Source organism: Mirounga leonina, unplaced genomic scaffold (genome assembly GCF_011800145.1).
Source record: "Mirounga leonina isolate KUSES-001 unplaced genomic scaffold, KU_Mleo_1.0 Mir_129, whole genome shotgun sequence".
In the NCBI taxonomy this organism is placed as follows: domain Eukaryota; kingdom Metazoa; phylum Chordata; class Mammalia; order Carnivora; family Phocidae; genus Mirounga; species Mirounga leonina.
In genome coordinates, this window is record NW_023270323.1 from 59,895,815 (window position 1) to 59,916,433 (window position 20,619).

At 35.7% G+C, this 20,619-nt stretch overlaps 1 protein-coding gene across 5 annotated transcripts in view; it reads right to left on the reverse strand.

Moving 5' to 3' along the window:
• The window catches only part of STIM2 (stromal interaction molecule 2), a 149,386-nt gene that overhangs the window by 48,485 nt on the left and 80,282 nt on the right, over window positions 1-20,619 (reverse strand). For all 5 annotated transcript variants that reach the window (XM_035005176.1, XM_035005178.1, XM_035005179.1 and 2 more), the window contains exon 3: window positions 10,622-10,736. In XM_035005176.1, coding sequence (XP_034861067.1) covers window positions 10,622-10,736 — 115 coding nt within the window. The remainder of the gene's footprint in view (window positions 1-10,621; window positions 10,737-20,619) is intronic.

A 20,619-nucleotide genomic window follows, 5' to 3' on the forward strand; every position in this document is an offset into this window, starting at 1 on the left:
GTGATTTACCCTATTTTTTTTATCATTCATTCTGAGCCATATGTTTATATATGTAATATAACATATATATACATATATGATCCAGAATTGCAAAAATGTTTAGTTTTCAGAAACAAGTCATGTTCATATTGCAATTGAAATGGTTATTTAATATCTTTGAAAATTTTATTTTCATTGAATTTGTAATTTGCATTGTTTCTATTATAATTACTTCTAAACTGCTAAGTAACATTCAGTAGAATAGCAAAAAAGACCCAAGAAAATACAGACTCGTTTGAAAAGAAAAAAGATGTTTGTACAACTGACCATCTCTGACGAAGAGAATACCACTATCAACAAACAAGTCCCTTATCCAAAAGAATAAGAATAAAATTTGGTCCACCTAAAGTAGAATTTAATACAGTGAATCTCCTGCAATAATATATTTTAACATACAGAACTGTAACCAGAGTCCATCCTATCCACCCACTTCCCAAAACAAAGAATGGTAAAGCAAAAATTAACACAAATCTATATAAAATTGATTCCCAACTGTTGGGGAAAAGGAAGAATGAACAGTAAGATGTTTAAGAAAGACTACTGTTTTCTAAATAGTCCATCACAGCGAAAAGTGGACAGCCCTCATTTTTACCTTCTGCAGAAGGTTCTGTTACTGTACTTCAAACTTGAGGTATCCCTTGAGTCTGTGAACATAGCAGAGGAGAAATGTAGAATAATTCAGGTGCACAGAAAACCATAATAAGGCAAATTTACAAACAATTTTAGAATTGTACTTCCTTAAATTATAAGAAAACTTTCATCATATGATGAATTACATACTGGAAAATTTGTTATTTGAGAAAAAATGAGGCTCGCAACATATCTATTTCATGAGTTCCCAAAGAACAGAAACTGTCAAATTTCTAGAACCCAAAGTACAGAGGGATGTGATAGGCAACTGGTCTCTGCATCCTATTCTGAGAGGTGCTCTCTATTTCAGAATAAAATCAAAAAAAAGTATAAAAGACACAGCTGTCTCAAAGTGAAGTATCTTCCACAGATTAAAAAGGCATAACTAATCCTAGCAAATCAGTATACACAATGACCTTAAATCTCTAAAAGTATCCTGAAGTAAAAGAGGACAAGGGTCAACAATAAAAGAGAAACAGGAAAGAAGAAAATGAAAATAATAAACACCAAAGTGGTTAACCCCAATAAATAGATATGAAATGAAGGAAACAGGGAGACTGAAATGCTGACATAAGATAATGATTAAATAAGATCAGAAACTTATTGTGAGTGCTCTGAATTATGTAGATACTTTTATCAAAGAAGAAAGCTATTTGATTATTCTAAAAAGGACACACTTTATGCAAAGTACACAAATCAATTCTGATTAATACAGAACAGTGTTTTACAAACTGATCAAGTAATATTCATGCTACTCCTCTAACAAAAATCCATGTTAAGCACACTTAAAAGTTGGTTGATAGAGTAAATGGGCAGTATGTCTGTGTTGCTATTCTCCACATACAAGAAACTATGACTACAAAAGACTTTTGTTAGTAGTACAAATAATGACATTTGTCATTTTGAAACTAGACTCTACCTCAAGAACAGGCCTTCCCTTGTATAAACTGCTTTCCAAAGACAATGAAAACCCAGTACCTCTACAGACAGCTAAGAACAGCTTCTCCTGAAACCAAAAGTATCATATAAAAGCTGAAAAGTGCTAAAAACCTGAGTTAATAGCGCCAGCATTTGAGGCATATTAAGAGCCCTGTGTTTTTAAAATGTGCTGTATTAACTACAAATATCTTGAAAGCAATTACTCCAGCAGAGTGCCTCCCAATGAAGGGGTGGGGAGAGATGAGAGGTAAATAAATGTCCCTTCATGCAACTAACCCTCTGGCCTCACCTGCCCTCTGGCAGACCAGCATACTTCCTATTGTCCCATCCACAGTGCCTAACACATACCCTGACGCTAGATCATACCACATCTTTTAATTACGTGTTAACAGACCTTTCTCCAGTAACAGACTACAGACAGGTGGAGGACGGAAAACATATTCTCCATCTATGTATCTTCCATAACTAGGACAATGCCTTGCTCATAATAAATACATTTACTAAAATAAGTGCCCTGTACGAATCCGTTAAATGATTCTCCTCAAGCCCAAAGGATCTAAAATCACAAGGAAGAAAAAAAAGATGGAATTCATTCTGGACAACACTTTAAAACACTTCTCAGAATTACTCATTATATTAAACTCAAAGCTAGTCTTCCTAAGTGAATTCATCTTCCTTAACTGTTCTATATTATAAGGCTTTCCAAAACAAGAAGCTGTAATAGTTCCTAATATTTAGTGCGATAATGACAAAAATGCTAAAATACACTACCACCTCCCACAGACACAGTAAATGGTGCTCACCACTAATTTCTACAATAACATCCTTCTTTGCTACTGAGACCAGACACAGATCAAGCTTCCTTAATACACAGCTAGAGGCACCACCACCAACTGGTAAGCACTGGTTTATGAGTAGAATCTTCCTTACCACTCCTGGAGCAGCTCATCAGGTTTAAACATCAAGGCTCACTAGTCTGGTCTCCCTCTGACTGACCTATTTTCTACTATTCCCCAATTCAGATGCCTCTTCCAACTGCATCAGTCTCCAAATCCCCACATGCACCATGTTCACATCCATCTTATAAAATCAGTGGTAACAAGGGATGGTCATTAAGCACTTGCTATGTGCTAGGCACTGTTCTAAGCACTGTAGATGTACAAATTCATTTCATCCTCAACAATTTGATGTGATACACAATTTTTACCCCCATTTAGCAGATGACAAAACTAAGACACAAAAAGGTTAAGTATTACATCTAATAGCAAAAGACAAATATTAAAATGGTGATTTATAGACTAAAACTAAAAAAATTATTATATTTCTGATTTACAAATTGTGCTTATTTGAGGGATTTAGAATTTAAGTCTGGAATTACACATATTCATTTACTCATTTTAATGTGATAACTTGTATATTGCTCTCTATCTTTATTATTTCTAAGAACATTTTATGTCTTTCAAAATCCTGCTGAAGAGTTATCTCCCTAATGAAGACTTCCTCATAACAAATCTGTCCATTTCCTTAATCTCTTATAATAGTACCACTTACCTAGTATTTAATCACGCCTTCATTGTTATTTAATATTTCATATGTGCACATGTAACAATACCGAAAGGCCCTTGAGAAAGGCCTTCTCTTACACTTCGTGCTCTACCACAGTGAATCCTATGCATACTGTAAATATACAAATAAATATTATATAAATGGATGGCACAAAGATAATGACACCTTCTAATGTGCAAGGTCTGTATCTTTACTCTTCTGATAATGCTAAACAATATGCACAGATATCCTTACATTTTTTTTCATTCCGATCTCACTGTAACCAACAACATACACCTAAAAAACTGGTCGATTTTTATCAGCATGTAGAGATCCATGTATACTTCCATACCCAGAAGAATATCCTTATGAATATCAAGGATCTATGTAAAGGAAGTATTTATAATCCTCCTTACTTTTAGAACTTTAACATCCAAGGTAAGGAATCTTTTTCCAAATCCTTTTATGTCACATTTACATTTTTGTTTTCCAAACAGAAAGAAAATACTCTTGATCATCTCTCTAGCTAGGATTTATATACACTTGAAAACAACCATTATTTAAATGCCTACATCTCTCTTCTCTCAGACAATTTCAGTTCCTTTAAATTTCTAATCCAAAAAAAGAAATTTAAATTAAATTAAACCTTCTGCAAAATTTCCAAATGTCTATTCAATTTGTAAAGCCCAAAATTATACAGTTGACCTTAGGTAAGATAAGACCCATGCTGAACAGGATGGAAAGATTACCTCATGGTTGTCACATGTTATAATAACTATTTAACCCAATGAGCTACCATTTTTAAAAACAGTACATTACTTAATCAGTTTTTTATCTATTAAAATGCTTAAAATTTATATATAACCAATAATTTTCTACCTACATTTTCCTTCATCAGGTATCTGGCTACTCTTTAACTGCATTCAGTAATTCTAACAACGTATCCAGTTTATCAAAATCTATCTGAAATCTAACACTAGTTTTTTAAAATGGTTTTCATTTGCATTGGACTGCTGCCATGTACAAACTGACCAGGCATTCTCCACACAAGGAAAAAAAGTACATTCAGGTGACACTGAAATTTTTCTATGTGAGATCAGGATCAATTTTGGCATCATACAATTTTACTTTTCCCCAGTTGACAACTCCATAAAGATCTTAGGTCCATTTCACCCTCCAGAGAATTGTATACTACAACGTATTTAGCCTAGTATATCTGCTCATTTTATTTATGAATATTATGAGACTCAATCAAAAACCTTATAAAACTTTCAGTACAGTGGAACATTTTAGTTTACTCAGCATCATTACAAGGACAAGTCAACATTTACTAAGTGCCTACCAGATGATGCCAGAAATTATGCCAAGCACTTTTACTACATTACTCATTTATATCACATAAAAACTGCATTTTATAAGTGAATTTTAAAATGTGCCCAATGTCTTAATGCTCATAAACAGAAGGACTGGGATTTAAATTTGCATAGCTTTAAAGCCCACATACTTCCTATAGCATGCCCCTTCCACTTCCAGCAAATTTCAGGTACCTGAAAGAGCCCGAGGGGCCATCATTTATGGTCCACCTCCTCATCCCTTCCCAGAACTCCTGGTCAACCTTCCCAGCCTTTCACAAACACCACCTTCCATGTATAATCCTACCAGAGAGTTAATTACTCCTTCCAGTGAGCTACCCCCATATCCTATACTTACTCCTATTACGACACACATCACCATTTATTGCAATTATTTGTCTTTCTTACTCAGCTATTTACACCTCATAGCTCAGAGATACATTTCATTCATCATGAATACCTGGCATCCAATGCCTAGTTAGTACATCACAGATACAACCTGTTCTGCTACAGGTGCTTCTGTGTCACCATTTAGCTTATGTGCAACTGGTAAACAAGAATCATGTCGAGAAAATATAAAAGTCTACCATTTCAAGTGTGACTTTTCCTCACATGTTATCATTTTATACCTCCAAGTAACAGCAAACGGATGCAAAGTACCCAGAATGGCAAAACAGAATGGCAAATGTCCAGGCTCTGAACATACTGTCTGCTCACACTCCTTCCTCTCAGTCCAATTTGGCCACCGCCTGTGTCAGCAAAGCTTGTGGCTCACTTTTCAAATTCGTGGGCTCTGCCTTTGCATAATTTAGCAACCTCAACCCTAACACCTCCTTCCATGAAGTTATCTTGGCCTACTTGTAAAGGCCTATACTCACTACTGTATTGACTGATTAGGAATTTAACACATCTTTTGAACTTGTGCTAGTATTTTTATTAGTACTCTTAGTGCATTGGTTACAAAGTTGCATAGGTTCGGAGTAGTCTGCTTCAACCCCATTTTTCTCATAAACTCTGTAATTTTTAAGTTCATAATTTTCCAAACATAACCTTTTCAAGAATGCATGTATCTCATGGTCACAGAAATGCCTGTACTCAAAAGTATTGGGTGAGCTGAATTACTGAGTAGCCAATGCTCATCAGGTATGATACATTCATTCATTCAACAAATATTTACTGAAGATCAAAGTAAATAGGGCACTGCTCTAGGCGTTGGAGACACAATGACACAGTGTCATTGTGCCACACAATGGGCATAGTATGATTGTGTATGTTTGTATGTGTATGCAGACATGCACGCACACCAGTGTGTGTGTGTATTATATTCAACTAAACACCCTTGAATTACATATTATTGCTAGAGACACATTCTGATCTCTATACCAGCAGTTTCCAAACCTTTTCAGAGGAATCACTTTTTGTTTCCTAACAAAATTCTTAAACAGAAACACGATACCCAGAGAAAAGCAGAATCCTGCACACCCAGCATGCCCTGTTCCTGAGGTATCTCCAGGATACCTGAGGTCTGTGAAGCTCTGATGTAAAAACCACTGATTAGCAACAATACCCCGTCTTTACATGACCGTTAATAAATGTGTCATGTGTATTGAGAAAATCAATTAGGTCACTATATAGCATCTAGGGGAGGTTTCACTCGAGGCCCAAGGTTCATTTCTCTCTCTTCCCATGCAGCTGTGTTAGTAGGAGCCTTAAGACTACTCCTCCCACATACTACTCCCCTAGAGGGAGTACACATGTGAGAGACTGGGGTTTGGAGAAAAAGAAGCATATGGTTTGTAATTTAGGCCAACTCTTCGGTGACTCAGGGAAATCTTACCATCATAATGGCAAAATCTTAGGGGGTGGAAATTAAGGTGAAAGCCCAGAGAAAAAAAAGAGATTTAAGAGGCTACCCAACTTGGAAAGGCCTTAACTCACAAAATAAAACAAAACAAAACATGCTCACAGATCACAAAAGATCTCACCAGACTTCCTAGGATCAGAAACCAAAACCGGGTTTAAGGACAGAGTCCCGATAGATTTAGGACACATTAATAAACAAAATAAACAAAGAACCCCTGCTCTCTGAAGCTGACATTCTCAGAGGCAGGAGAGAGAAAGGAGATCAACATAATGAATAAGTCAATTATACGATATCTTAGAAGATGACACATGGGGGCGCCTGGGTGGCTCAGTCATTAAGCGCCTGCCTTCGGCTCAGGTCATGATCCCAGTGTCCTGGAATCGAGCCCTGCATCGGGCTCCCTGCTCAGCGGGGAGTCTGCTTCTCCCTCTCCCACTCCCCCTGCTTGTGTTCCCTCTCTCGCTGTGTCTCTCTCTGTCAAATAAATAAATAAAATCTTTAAAAAAAAAAAAAAAGAAGATGACACATGATATGGGAAAAAGAAAATGTGAAGCTAAGAGAGACAGGAGTGTCACAAAAACAAAGGTAAAAGCGGAGAGAGAGGAGTGTGATCTGTGATCTGAACTAGAATAGTGAGGGTGGGCCTCACGGAGGGTCCATAAGGACATCTGAGGTCCTGCAGTTGTGGAACAACAAGGAGTCCAGCTGGGATGGAGCACCGTGAGTGAGACAGACCAGTGGCACATGACAGGAACAGAAGAGGCAAGAGGGGAGGACAGATCATGGAGAGGCTTACAGGCCTTTGTAAAGACTTTAGCTTTTACTCTGAGCCACCACAGGGCAGGGAGCAAATATGATTTATATTTTAAACAGATCATTCTGCTAAGTGAAGTCCAGAATGCAGCAGAGCACAAGCAGACACAGTGAGACCATGAGGCAGCTGCTGCAGTTACCTAGGCAAGAGATGGGAGCTGAACCAGGGTGGAAGCACCATGGGTGGTAACAAGTGGTCAAGTCCTTCTTCCTTCATTCAAGCACAGTGGGTTAAGTGGGTTCCACTCAACTTATCTCATATCCAAAATCTAAAATATACTAGTAGCAACAGACGCTTTAATGGATCTCTAATTCCTTTAGTAATGCCTCCATACTGCAGAGAGACTTCATACACAGGCATACCTTGTTTGATTGCACTTCTATTTATTGCACTTCACAGATATCAAACCAGCCACCATGTTCCCTTAAGCCTAATCTAGAGTAAGACCTTAATTCTCTTCAGTGCTGTGAAGACTGAGGTGAGGAAGCTGCAGAAGGAAAGTCAGAAGCTACACAGGTTGGTTCATGAGGTTTAAGAAAAGAAGCCGTCTCCATAACAGAAAAGTACAAGGTGAAGCAGCAAGTGCTGATGTCGAAGCTGCAGCAAGTTCTCCAGAAGGTAAGTAACAAAGGTGGCTACACTCAACAACAGATATTCAATGTAGACAAAACAGCGTTATGTTGGAAGATGCCATCTGGGACTTTTGCAGCTAGAGAAGAGAAATCAATGCCTGGTTTCAAAGCTCCAAAGAACAGGCTGACTCTTTCGTTAGGGGCTAATGAAGGTGGTGACTTTAAGTTGAAGGCAATGTTCATTTACCATTATGAAAATCCTAGGGCCCTGAGGAATGATGCTAAATCTACCATGCCTGTACTCTATAAAGGGAACAACAAAGCCTTGATGACAACACATCTGTTTACAACATAGTTTACTGAATATTTTAAGCCCACTGTTGAGACCTGCTGCTCAGGAAAAAAAAAAAAAAAAAAAAAGATTCCTTTCAAAATATTACTGATCACTAGCAATGCACCTGGTCACCCAAGAGCTCTGATGGAGACATACAACGAGATTAATGTTGTTTCCATGCCTGCTAACACAACATCCATTTGATGGCCCATGAATCAAGGAATAATTCTACTTTCAAGTTTTATTATTTAAGAAATATATTTTATAAGGCTATAGCTGCCATAGATAGTGATTCCTCTGATGGATCTGGGGAAGTAAATTAAAAACCTTCTGGAAAGGATTCACTACTCTAAATGCCATTAACAACATTCGTGATTCATGGAAAGAAGGCAAGATATCAACATTCACAAGAGTGTGGAAGAAGGTGATTCCAACCCTCATGGATGATGTTGAGGGATTCAAGGCTTCAGTGGAGAAGGTGACTGTAGATGTGGTGTAAACAGCAAGAGAACTAGAATGAGATGTGCAGCATGAAAATGGGACTGAATTGTTACAATTTCATGATCAAACTTGAACGGATGACGAGTCGTCTCTTACGGATGACCAAAAAGAAACTGGTTTCCTGAGATGGAATCTACTCTTGGTAAAAACGCTGCAAAGATTGTTGAAATGACAACAAAGGATTTAGAGTATTACATAAAACCTGGTTTTGCAATTATGAAAAAAGTTCTCCTTTATGTAAAATGCTATCAAACAGCATTGCATGCTACAGAGAAACTAAACTGTTCATGAAATGAAGAGTCAATCAATGTGGCAAACCTCACTGTTGTTGTACTTTAAGTACTTGCCATAGCCACCCCAACCTTCAGCAAGCAGGACACTGTTCAGCCAGCAGCCACCAACACTGAGGCAAGACCTCTACCAGCAGAAAAATTACAACTTGCTGAAAGCTCAGAGGATGGTTAGCACTTTTCAGCAATAAAGTATTTTACAAATGCATACAAAGGTATGTACATTGTTTTTTTATTTTTTAAAGAATTTATTTATTTATTCACAAGAGACAGAGAGAGAGAGAGGCAGAGGCAGAGGGAGAAGCAGGCTCCCCGCCGAGCAAGGAGCCCGATGCGGGACTCGATCCCAGGACCCTGGGATCATGACCTGAGCCAAAGGCAGACGCTCAACCAACGGAGCCACCCAGGCGTCCCAAGTACATTGTTTTTTTAGACGTAATACCATCGCACACTTCATAGAATACAGTATAGCATAAACATAACTTTTATACACACCAGGAAACCAAAAAACCCATTTGACTCACTTTACTGTAATATTTGCCTTATTGTGGTGGTGTGTACAATGTATCTAAGGCATACCTGTAAGCAGATTAAGGTCTTCTGAGTTTTCCACCATTCTAGCAATCTCTCCCCCATGAAATTTATATTTGTTCATTCCTAGTACTACCGAAATTCCTATTACTTAAAAATCATACGGGGCAGGGAAATGGAGAGATAGATTTTTAAGTGTATGTATCTTTCATTTAAGTCAGTGATATTTTTTCCTTCTTTTTCTTCTTCCCAGTGTATTTTAACAGATGCCTCTTTTAAAAAGTGAAAACAAAAATGTAAGCAAACTATCAACCTTCTTGTACACTAATAAAAATACTGAGCATTGATGGGATAGCTTTCTATATATTCCCATTTCCAAATGTTACCACAGCCAGTCTAGTAAACTTTATGTCTTTATCCTCCTATGCAGTAGTCTGTCCCACCTTCCTCCTCCTTTCCTTTCATTATTCAAACTTGCAGAGGAAAATATATACAACATAAATGTTTGGTAAAAGAATAGAAACACAAAAACATTAGGAAAATGACATTTTGGTTGACTCTGTCACTCAAAAATAAAATAAAAATAAGAAGAAGAATAAGCTTAATGGACTTCCTTTTTTTTTTCTTTTTAAACTTTAGTAGCTTTCTAGTATTAGGGATCAAGTTGAGGTTTAGGTCATACATTTTTCCTGCCTTAAACAATTGCTGTCCATGAGACAGCTTGAGGATCTAAGGGCAGAAAAGTAGTAAAATATAAATCACAGAACTTTATCATGCAACTCTTAGAAGACTTCATAATTTATTTCAGGAAAAGCTTAAAAGTTCTGTGCCTTCTGAAGACTTTAGGAACTGTTCTCAGTAACTAAAATAACAACTTTGGGATCCATGTTTATTAGATAAACCTTTTATAATAATGTCACTAACAGCTGAAGCAATATTCCACAACTTTAAGCTCTCAGACATGCATGATCTTATTTATTCTAGTATAAGGTATCAAATTATCTGAAAACAGGCTGACCCTTAATGAATTGTAAGATAAAAATCATTTTTCAAAATCAAAAGTGGAAAAATTATTTACGAAAATATAAATATCCTCACAGAAAATGTTATTTTGATTTTTGTCATAAAATCATTTGCAATTAGTGAGTTAACAATGGTTAAGCAGGGCAGAAGAGCAGGTGAAGGATTCAGTTCACTGAAATAGTCTTACCTTCTGATGTTTTCCACCGTTTCCATAAATCCTCAACAGTTATATGCTTATCTTCTCTGTGCAGATGACTGTGTTTATTAGTAGCATCTTTATATTTCATATCTTCTCTGATAAACTATAAAAGAGAAAACATTAAGTAAATTTAAATTCACAATTTTATAATCTCTGTACACTCAGAAACAAAATTTTGAAATCCAGTAAGTGGCAATTTTCAGATAACAACTGGTACATTTTTGGTATTTTATACTCACATTATACTTACATTTTTGTAAAGTATTTAATAAAATGTCTTCTACTACTAATCATAACAACAACAAAAGTCCTTACTTAATGCTCATTATTTACCAGGTACTATCCTACGTTATAGTATGTCTATTCACTCTCACACACACACACACACACACACATACACACTCATTTAACTTCATGATAATACTATATTATGTATCCCCATTTTATAGATGAGAAAACCAAGACCCAAAGAAGTAAAATAATTTGCCCAAAGTTGAAAAAATAACAAATAGCGGAGCTAAGTATATTATGCTCAACAGCATATTATTATATATATAAATTATATACATAGTGCATTTTTACCAAATACTTAGTGACAGGGGTGTTTCAAAACACAGTAAATACTAATCTCAATTACTGCCTCATATTTCTGTGTTCTCCTACATGTGAAGCTATTACTTATAGTTGAGAGGCATCTGACTGCAGTGTTCAGAACTAAAGCATTTTATAAAACTGAAGTAGATCTCTATTAATCTTACTTTAAAATATAGAGAGAAAATACACTAATATTTTCTTTGCTAAAAACTAACCTGCTCTGTATTCATTATAGAAAATCCTTCAGTTGCTCCCCACTGTCTCCCAAAAAAAAGGCATTTGCTTTTTATTCGGGAGAAGGAGAAGCAAACTCCTTTTATGGCTTACATATCATTTTCCAATCCTATCCCCGACAATCTTTTCAGCCTGATCTTTTGACACTTTTCCCATATAAACTCATTACTCTAATTATATAAAAGAAAGTTTTTTAATATTATTTTACTTGATATCTTTATTGATTTTTTCAAAAATATAAGATCATACAAAAGATTATTTCAGAAATCCATAATGCAGAAAGTGAATATTCCCTATAGCTCCCAAGGCATATTTTTCTGACTTTTATATACTGACAATGAACATCATTTTCAGACAAAGGCCAAATTTTGCTTTTGTGTCATTTTCTGCTAAAACTAAAAAAAGAAGTTTTTAACCTAATATTTAGTATAATATTGAGAAATCATTTCACTTTCCTGAGATTTAATAACCTCGGCTACAAAATGAAGAAACATTTTAGGATCAACACTACTCAACATGTCATGAGACTGGCGTTGGTCAGGAAACTGATACCTGTCTACAATACATATAAAAACGGAGAGAAGCCATTTAGAAACCTTTATAGTAATTAGATATTTTCAAAGAATCTGACCCAAGCATGTGATAAATGTACTTACCATGCAGGCCCCATCTATAATGAATTGGAAATGAAAATTCTGGTCCCTCACCATAGATACTTTGAAAAGCAATTACCTAGGTCTATTCTAGTGCTTATTAATTTTGCTGTTCTAACTAGTGCCTCACTCTGTTCTTCTAAGTACCCTTTTTAAAAGTTATTTTTAGGGCACCTGGGTGGCTCAGTTGGTTAAGCGACTGCCTTCGGCTCAGGTCATGATCCTGGAGTCCCAGGATCGAGTCCCGCATCGGGCTCCCTGCTCGGCAGGGAGTCTGCTTCTCCCTCTGACCCTCCCCCCTCTCCTGCTCTCTCTCCCTCATTCTCTCTCTCAAATAAATAAATAAAATCTTTAAAAAAAAAAAAAAAGTTATTTTTAAAGGGATCTGCCTCATTGCTCCAACTCCTATTTCATATTTTTCTAATTTCCTATTTCTGCCAATTCCTCGTTGTTCTTCCTGATATCTTCAGAATGCAGTAGATATACCTGGAAAAATCACTGTCACTGAGATGTTCAGAAATTGCCCCTAGCTTGGAAAAGGTTCAAGAGCTAGAGAGAAATTCTAGAATGAAAAGCATGATGACAAAAAAAGCAGGGAGGAAGCCTGCCTTGGAAATGGTCCAGTCAGTTGGAACAAATGGCAACTGTTTCATATATGTGATACATGAGGGGAAAAAAAAAGTCCTAGGAAATTCTCTTCACCCCATGAACACAAAGAACCTAAAAGTAGAGTTCTGTGGCTTTAGGATCAATGTATTTCAGAAAATAGAGCTGATTTCCATATATAGGCTAGATGAGGCATTCTAGCTACTGAACTATTTTAGTAAGCCTAGGACGAGTATATAGATATCTGCCAAAATATGTGATGAACAAAATCAAAGAATTAAGATATTGGAAAAAGGCAATTAAAAAAAAAAAAAAAAGCTCAGGAAGATTATCTATAGTTCACTTAATGTAAAATAATTATCTGGCTCCCAAAAATGTTGGATCAAAACTGAGTAAATGCACAGAATTGTATTTTCCCTGAAATTATCATTTAAAAATTAATACATGCTTCTGTTTTAAAACATGACCCCAGGATAACACAATTCATAACAAACCACATTGAAGTGTATTCTGTATCTCCTACATCTTCAACATTTTGATCTAGGTCATCACTTTGATCATCACTAGAATTACTTTATGTTGAAACTAAGTTGGAAAAATTTTAACTGAACCAAATGCACTAAAACTCATCAGCTTCCATTAAACCCTCTCTCCAGTATGTTTCCTATAGATTATTTTGACTGTTCAGACTTTTCTAAAACTTCACAGAAAACTGAAAATTATAAAACTGAGGCAAGGCTAACAGAGAAATTTTAAAAGCAGTCACCAACAATTGAAAATGCATGAGAAAATGACAAATACTTCTTACTTGTTGAAATCTGTGAATTAAATCGGAAAATAGAATCTGAAATTCTATAAGGTAAATCTTTAAATAATGTACTGCAAATAACGTGGTAAACATGTCCAATTATGTACCTAATTATACCTACTATAGGAAAGGCTGAATTGATAATACAAATACAGAAGTACTCAAATAAATGACTACTGAATATTCTTCTCAAAAACATTCACGCAGATGATTCTTTTAAATACATTCTTCTAAAACCATTATGGAATCTACATATCCAGTTCAGGAAGTTAGCTTTTAGATGATAAGCTGATTTCAGTTCCCTGTATCTTTAACATATATATTATTTGCATTTTGTATTTATATTTTTGATGCTATGTATTTTTTCTTTTATTTTTATATTTGCATTTATATTTTGTATTTGTGTTATTTTTATTACAGTGCTTAATAAAATCTGACACATGCTAGTACAGACATATTTGAGGGCTCTTTTCAGCCTATACCTCCTACCCTACCAACATAAATAAGGGTAGTTCTCTGAATGTGTTCAGTCATCCCTCCTCAACCTATCACCCACTGCCACAGCTATGTGACTAAAGGATGGACACTTGACCCAGAAGAAAACAATCCAGAGAATGACCAGGATGAAAGGATTCTATTTCACCAGGAAATGCAATTCAGACCATAAAAGGCTGGATCACTTGGTGATGGCTCTGGATTGTTAAGGTAATAAGGAAAATGGTGTTGAAGGTACCATTTTAGGACCAGACAAGATAAACCATGTACAGAGGAAGCCAAAACGTAGAGAAAGAAAATAATGAAAGAGAACAGAGAGAGAAAGAAATGGCACCAGGAACTGCCTCGATTCTTGAGGACTTCCCGTTTCAGTTCCTCAGGAGGCCTGGGGCACACAATTCTTGTCCTGATTTCCATGACATAACAATGATACATAGGTATTTCCCCTTTTATTTTTAATTATACAATTTTAAGATCTCAATAGCCAAGGAGAGGTGATTTATCATCACAGTTAAGCACTCAGACTCTGGAGTGTGACAGACTATATTCAAAATCTGATTCCACTACTTGTATTCTTTTTAGCCTCATATTTCTCCTTTGTACAGTGAGGAAAATAAAATTACCCACTACATATGGTTATGAAAAAGATTAAATTAAAAATTCATGCTTAGTACACAGAAGTGTTAGACAATAAAAATAATTTGAGTTGTTATTGCTCTTGAAGTTTAAAGCCTGAATAATTTAGTTTCACCCTGACTAGACTGGTAGGTTAATACACATCTTGGAAAATATCAGACATTTATAAAGCTACAATTTCCCAATACTCTTAAAACTACCATTTCAGACATTCTGAAACAAAATACATAACACAGAAATGAAGAGGAGAACCACAACCTTTTCACTGACAATGTAAGCAGAGATTTTCCCAAAGGACACTTGTCATCAAAACAACAGTGTCCAAGGTCTGCTAGGTGAGTCAGTTAAAGCAAATACATTCCTGGAAAAAAACTGCAGGGTCTTTCTGTCTTGAAAATAATACTAAAATAGCTTAGTATAATGTCTCAGGGGAAAGAATGCATAACCAGAAAGGACTACTGTTACCCACACTTGTACAGATGAAAAAGGAGGGTTGACAATTGATTCAATTTGATAGAGTTATTTAAGTTATTTAAGGAAACCAAATACTGGAAGTAAATTTTACAGAATTCCAAAGTTTAAGTCCTTCACCATAGCTATCCTAACCTGGATGTTCTGAAAAATGCACTGATTCCCAAATTCTTAGAAATGATACCATGCTAATAAAGCATGAATTGCCCATGTATCTTCATCCCAAAACTGAGCATAGTGAGGAAAAGCACAGATTCAATCTTCAGACCATGAATATCTCAAATGTATTATTTGCTATATGACCTTAGTAAGCTACTTTCCCCTCTGTGCTTCAGTTTTCTCATGAGCAAAATGGTAATAACAGTCATATATCAAAAGTGACTTATTACACATGAAATGTAAAAAACAGTGCTTGGTATATAGTAAACATTCAACAATGTCAGCTATTTCATGTAAATCATTTATTTTTTAAAATAACGAGTTAAATCTTTCCCTTGTTATGCACACTTTATATCATTTCTTGAAGTGGCAGAAGATAACTTTGAGGTACTACAGAACACCACTGATAATCACTGATCTAAGTGTAGTAATATCAAATCTTGCTTGATACCTGCCACACAAAATGCTGTAACAGTGCAGAGATACGGGCTAGTACTAAGATATTGGTCTTAATAACTTTGATCTTATCATCTAAGATGGATGATGACACCTACACAAAAACTTAAGAGAACACAGGCAAATGGGAATATGTTTTCATGGAATTAAGAATGAAAAAGGTAAATCACTTAACATCTGAGAAAAAATTCTTCAGATCCTAAATTCAAATATTTTTTCAAACATTAAAATTCTATACTAAAGAAAACTTCAAGCTGATTTGGACAGTCTCTGCACCTTAACAAGCATAACTTTACACTTTTGCCCAGTAGCTACAGGATGTTATCAGTCCTTAATCCCATTCCCTAAACCTCCAAACATCAAAACCCATCAGTCAATCCCCAGTTTACCCACAATAAGTGCACCAATGACCTCCTTAGGATTCTGTTCTGTTCTCAGAACAGCTCAGAGTTCAAGTGGCCTCACAATGACTCTCAACACCATCTAAGTTAGACTGTAGCCTTTTATGAGGTAGGTGGAGAACTTAACCATTATTTATGACACTAATTCAATTGAATGATCAGTTAATAAATGACAGATGACGGTCAAACAACTAGTTTACAAAGACCTGTAAAACACAATATATTTATGAGCTGAAGTATGCCAGTCATTTGTTTTACAGGAACCAATACATGACCTATATCATGACTACTCTTCAAGATAATTGCTGATTATAATCCAAAATTCTGTAACAAAATTACCTACGATTCCATCAGTCTATCCAATAGTAAATAAGGAAATAGAAAGAAAGAAAGAAAGAAAGAAAGAAAGAAAGAAAGAAAGAAAGAAAGAAAGAAAGAAAGAAACAACTATACTGTCCTTAAGAACACCACAATAAAAGTCCAAAGGCAGAGGCAAATGACTTATCTTCTGTGTTCTCATTTGGAAAATAAAAGGTAAAAAATATCTTAAAAAATTATAAATATAAAAAAGAACATAGTTTTATAAACATATGGAGAACATTTGTTGCTTTTATTTATTATTATTATTTGTTATTTATTGTTTATTATTATTATAAAAACAAGTAGGTATTGTGGCAAGTAGAGATATACCAAAGTCTAGTTTTGGCCCTAGTTTCTGGCCAAAATCTACTATTAGGCTTTGGTCTCAGTTTCCAGAACTCTGAACACACACACACACACCTACTTAAATGTCTTCTGGCCATGCATGAACTTGTGGTGATCAATACTCATGAGATCACATAGGTCAAAATTATATCCATCAAGCATAACAACAGTAACATATAAGGTGAGTCATTCAGATTTAACATTAATATGTGAATTTTACTTTAAGTATAACTAAGCATTCAAGATGTAACAAAAAAATCTCCTGTTTTTTTACTGGCTAAAATTCAGTAAGTCAGAACTTGTATTTCCAGCTAAGAAGAGGTTACAGATACAAGGTTTACCTTACCCACCCTCCCCCAAAACGACTAAGAAACCAGATAAAATATATGGAACGATGGTTTTCAAGACATTGAATATCAAGACAACAAAGTACAGTGATCCCTGAAGACCAAAAACAAAGTATGCCCTGTGACTGCCCTAAATTAATTCCTGAAGAGAACTACCAGGATAAAGCACAGGAAGAGGGAACCCAGGCAGAGAATGACAAGTCCCTTGAGTTGAAAAGAGAGAAGTGGGGGAGAACTAAGGAGGGTAGGGATTATAGTACTAAGTACCAGAGAAGAGTGAGCCACAGAGAAAGAAGACTGGATTATCTAGAAAGGGTACCTTGAGTCTTTAGTGACTACTATCACCCCATGCATGCAAGAAAGCCACAGCAAGCCAAAGAAAAGAGACACAAAAAAAATTTAGAGCAGTCTTTGAAGATTACAAAGGACAGGGAATAGTGCTTGTTCCAACAAGACAAATGAAAACCTCCTAATTTGTAGGTCATCAGGTAGAATACTAAGAAGGGTTTTGCCCTAGTACTGAAGAATACTAACCCAGACTAAACTACATTGATTCTGCCCCCCCAAAAGCTTATAAATACAAGCCAAGGGGATTAAACTGTTTCCATGTAACTTAAACCTGCCCTAGAATAAAGCTTAAGAATACTTCTATGTATACAAAATACTCAGTACAAGGTAAAATCCACAATGTCTGACATCCAATGAGAAATTACCAGGTACTCTGAGATACAGAAAAAAACAACCCACAACTAGGAGAAAAGTCAGTATCAAACCAATCCAAGAATGGCAATGATGAGAGAATTATAAACAAAGACATTAAAATAGTTATTATAGCTATATTCTATATATTCAAGAAGCCAGAGTAAATACTGAACATGTTAATGGAGACATTTAAGACTGAAGTATTTTTTTCAAAGACCCAAATCAAAATTCTAAACATTAAAACTACAATGACTGAGATGAAAAATACACTAAATGAGATTAATAATAAACATAACAGACTAAAATATCAGCAAACTTAAATACAATAAGCATGAGAAACTATCCAAATTAGATAGTGAGCTGTGGGACAACGTCAAGCAGCCTAACATAAGTGTAATTGGAGTCCGTAAGGAGCCAAGAGGGAGTGACAAAAAAATATACTTGAAAAAATAATGGCCAAAATTTTTCAAATTTTATTAAAACTATAAACCCACAGATCCCAGAAGATCAATATACCTCAGACCAGAAACACAAAGAAAACTACACCAATACACATCAAAATCAAATAGCTTAAAACCAGGGATAAAGAGGGTAATCTAAAAGCAACTGGGTAGGGGAGGGGAGATAAAAGACACAATAGGGGGGCACCTGGGTGGCTCAGTTGGTTAAGCGACTGCCTTCGGCTCGGGTCATGATCCCAGGGTGCTGGGATCGAGCCCCGCATCGGGCTTCCTGCTCAGCAGGAGGTCTGCTTCTCCCTCTCCCTCTCCCACTCCCCCTGCCTGTGTTCCCTCTCTCGCTGTCTCTCTCTCTGTGTCAATTAATTAAATAAATAAAATCTTAAAAAAAAAAAGACACAATAGGTACAGAGGAACAGAGATAAGGAGGATAGCAGAATTTTTGTCAGACAAAAAATACAATCCAGAGACCACTTAGGAAGCATATTTAAAGTATGAAAGAAAAAACTGTTAACCTACAATTCTTACCCAGCAAAAACATCTTCCAAAAATGAAGGCAAAATAAAAACTTTTTCGGACATACAAACAGTAAGAGTTTATCACAGGAAGTCCTGTACTGCCAGAAATGTTTTTAAAAGCCCTGTAAGCAGAAGGAAACTAATACCAGATGGAAATCTGAGCATAGTAAGAACAGTTTTGAAGGAATAACAAAGGCAAAAGCTTAAGTGAGTTCAAGAAAGAAAGAGATAAGAAAAATAGTACACAAATCCTTTTGAGGGAGCTCGTTGGAAGAGGAGAAAGGAATTGGGCAATAACCAAAGGGAGAAAGAGAGTCAGGACAAGTTTTCATTATTGTTGTGTTTATGAGGTGGGAAAACAATGGCAGGTTTGCATCAGTTGTGAAAGATCCAGTAGAAAATGGAAAATTGCTGAAGCACTGCCCTAGAGTTGCCAAGGGGAGACGAGAGAAGGTAGAGTGCTCAGGTGGAAGAATTCACTTTTGGTAGGGGCACAAACAGTGAATCGACAGTAACAGGAGAGAATATATAGTTTATAGCCATAAATGAAGGTGGATGAGCAACCCCAGTGTCCTTATATGGCCTCTGACAAGGAGAGAGGAAAAACTTCCCTACCCCAATCCTAGGATCTCTGGTTAGTTATGACATCACTGGGATAAGATTTTAAACACAACCACAAAGTATGGGAAATAAATAGCAATGGGAAGGCAAAGGAAAATTACTGACCAATTATACTTAGTAGATTGTATAGCAACACAAAAGATTTCTCTTCACTGTCTTCTACAAAAGAAAATAACAGTTTCAAAATTTGAGGATCAAAATGTTCTATATCACAATTGTGGTGGTAGATACATGGGTATATACATTTGTTAAAATTCATGAAACTGTATAGCTAAAATTTCTGCACTGAATTTTAAATTCAGAAGGTAAAATATACCACAAATATTTAAATCATCAAGATTTCAAGAAACTCGGGCGCCTGGATGGCTCAGTCGGTTAAGCATCTTGTCTTCAGCTCAGGTCATGATCCTGAGGTCCTGGGATTAAGTCCCACATCGGGCTCCCTGCTCAGCAGAGAGTCTGCTTCTCCCTTTCTCTCTCCCTCTGTCTCTCCCCCTGCTTGTGCTTGCTCTCTCTAATACATAAAATCTTTAAAAAAAAAAAATTAATAAAATAAAATAAAATTAAAAAATGTAAAAAAAGAATTTGAAGAAACTCATTATCTTTTATGGGCACAATTTTATTCATTAAAAAAGATATTATTTATTCCTAATGTACTGCTCATCTCTCATGATCATTAAGCCAACCTCTAAGAGATTACATTAACTTGCCACATATTATACTTTGTAAATGTCTTTTTATTTTTTGGTTTTTCAGGGTAGAAGAGTTTAAAATACTTCCATTGGTGAGACTCAGGGTTGTAACTGTAACCCTTTTATTTGTGTTTTTTGGTTGTTTTGTTCTGTCATAATTGAATTTTATTGGTTGTTCTAGGGATTAGCACACAGACATTTGAATTTGTAAACAATTCTTCATGTATGTACCAAAAACCTAAAAAATCATGTACTTGTGATTCTTTTCTAAGCAGTTATTCCAGTGACTTTCCAGCTTAAAATCTGGAGGTAAATTTTCCTTAACAGGATATCAAGTATTATTATCTTCAAATGTTGTACGATGTTACACAGTTAAGTCCCACTAATTCACAATTTAGTATCATATATACTTCATACTCAAGTTTTAATC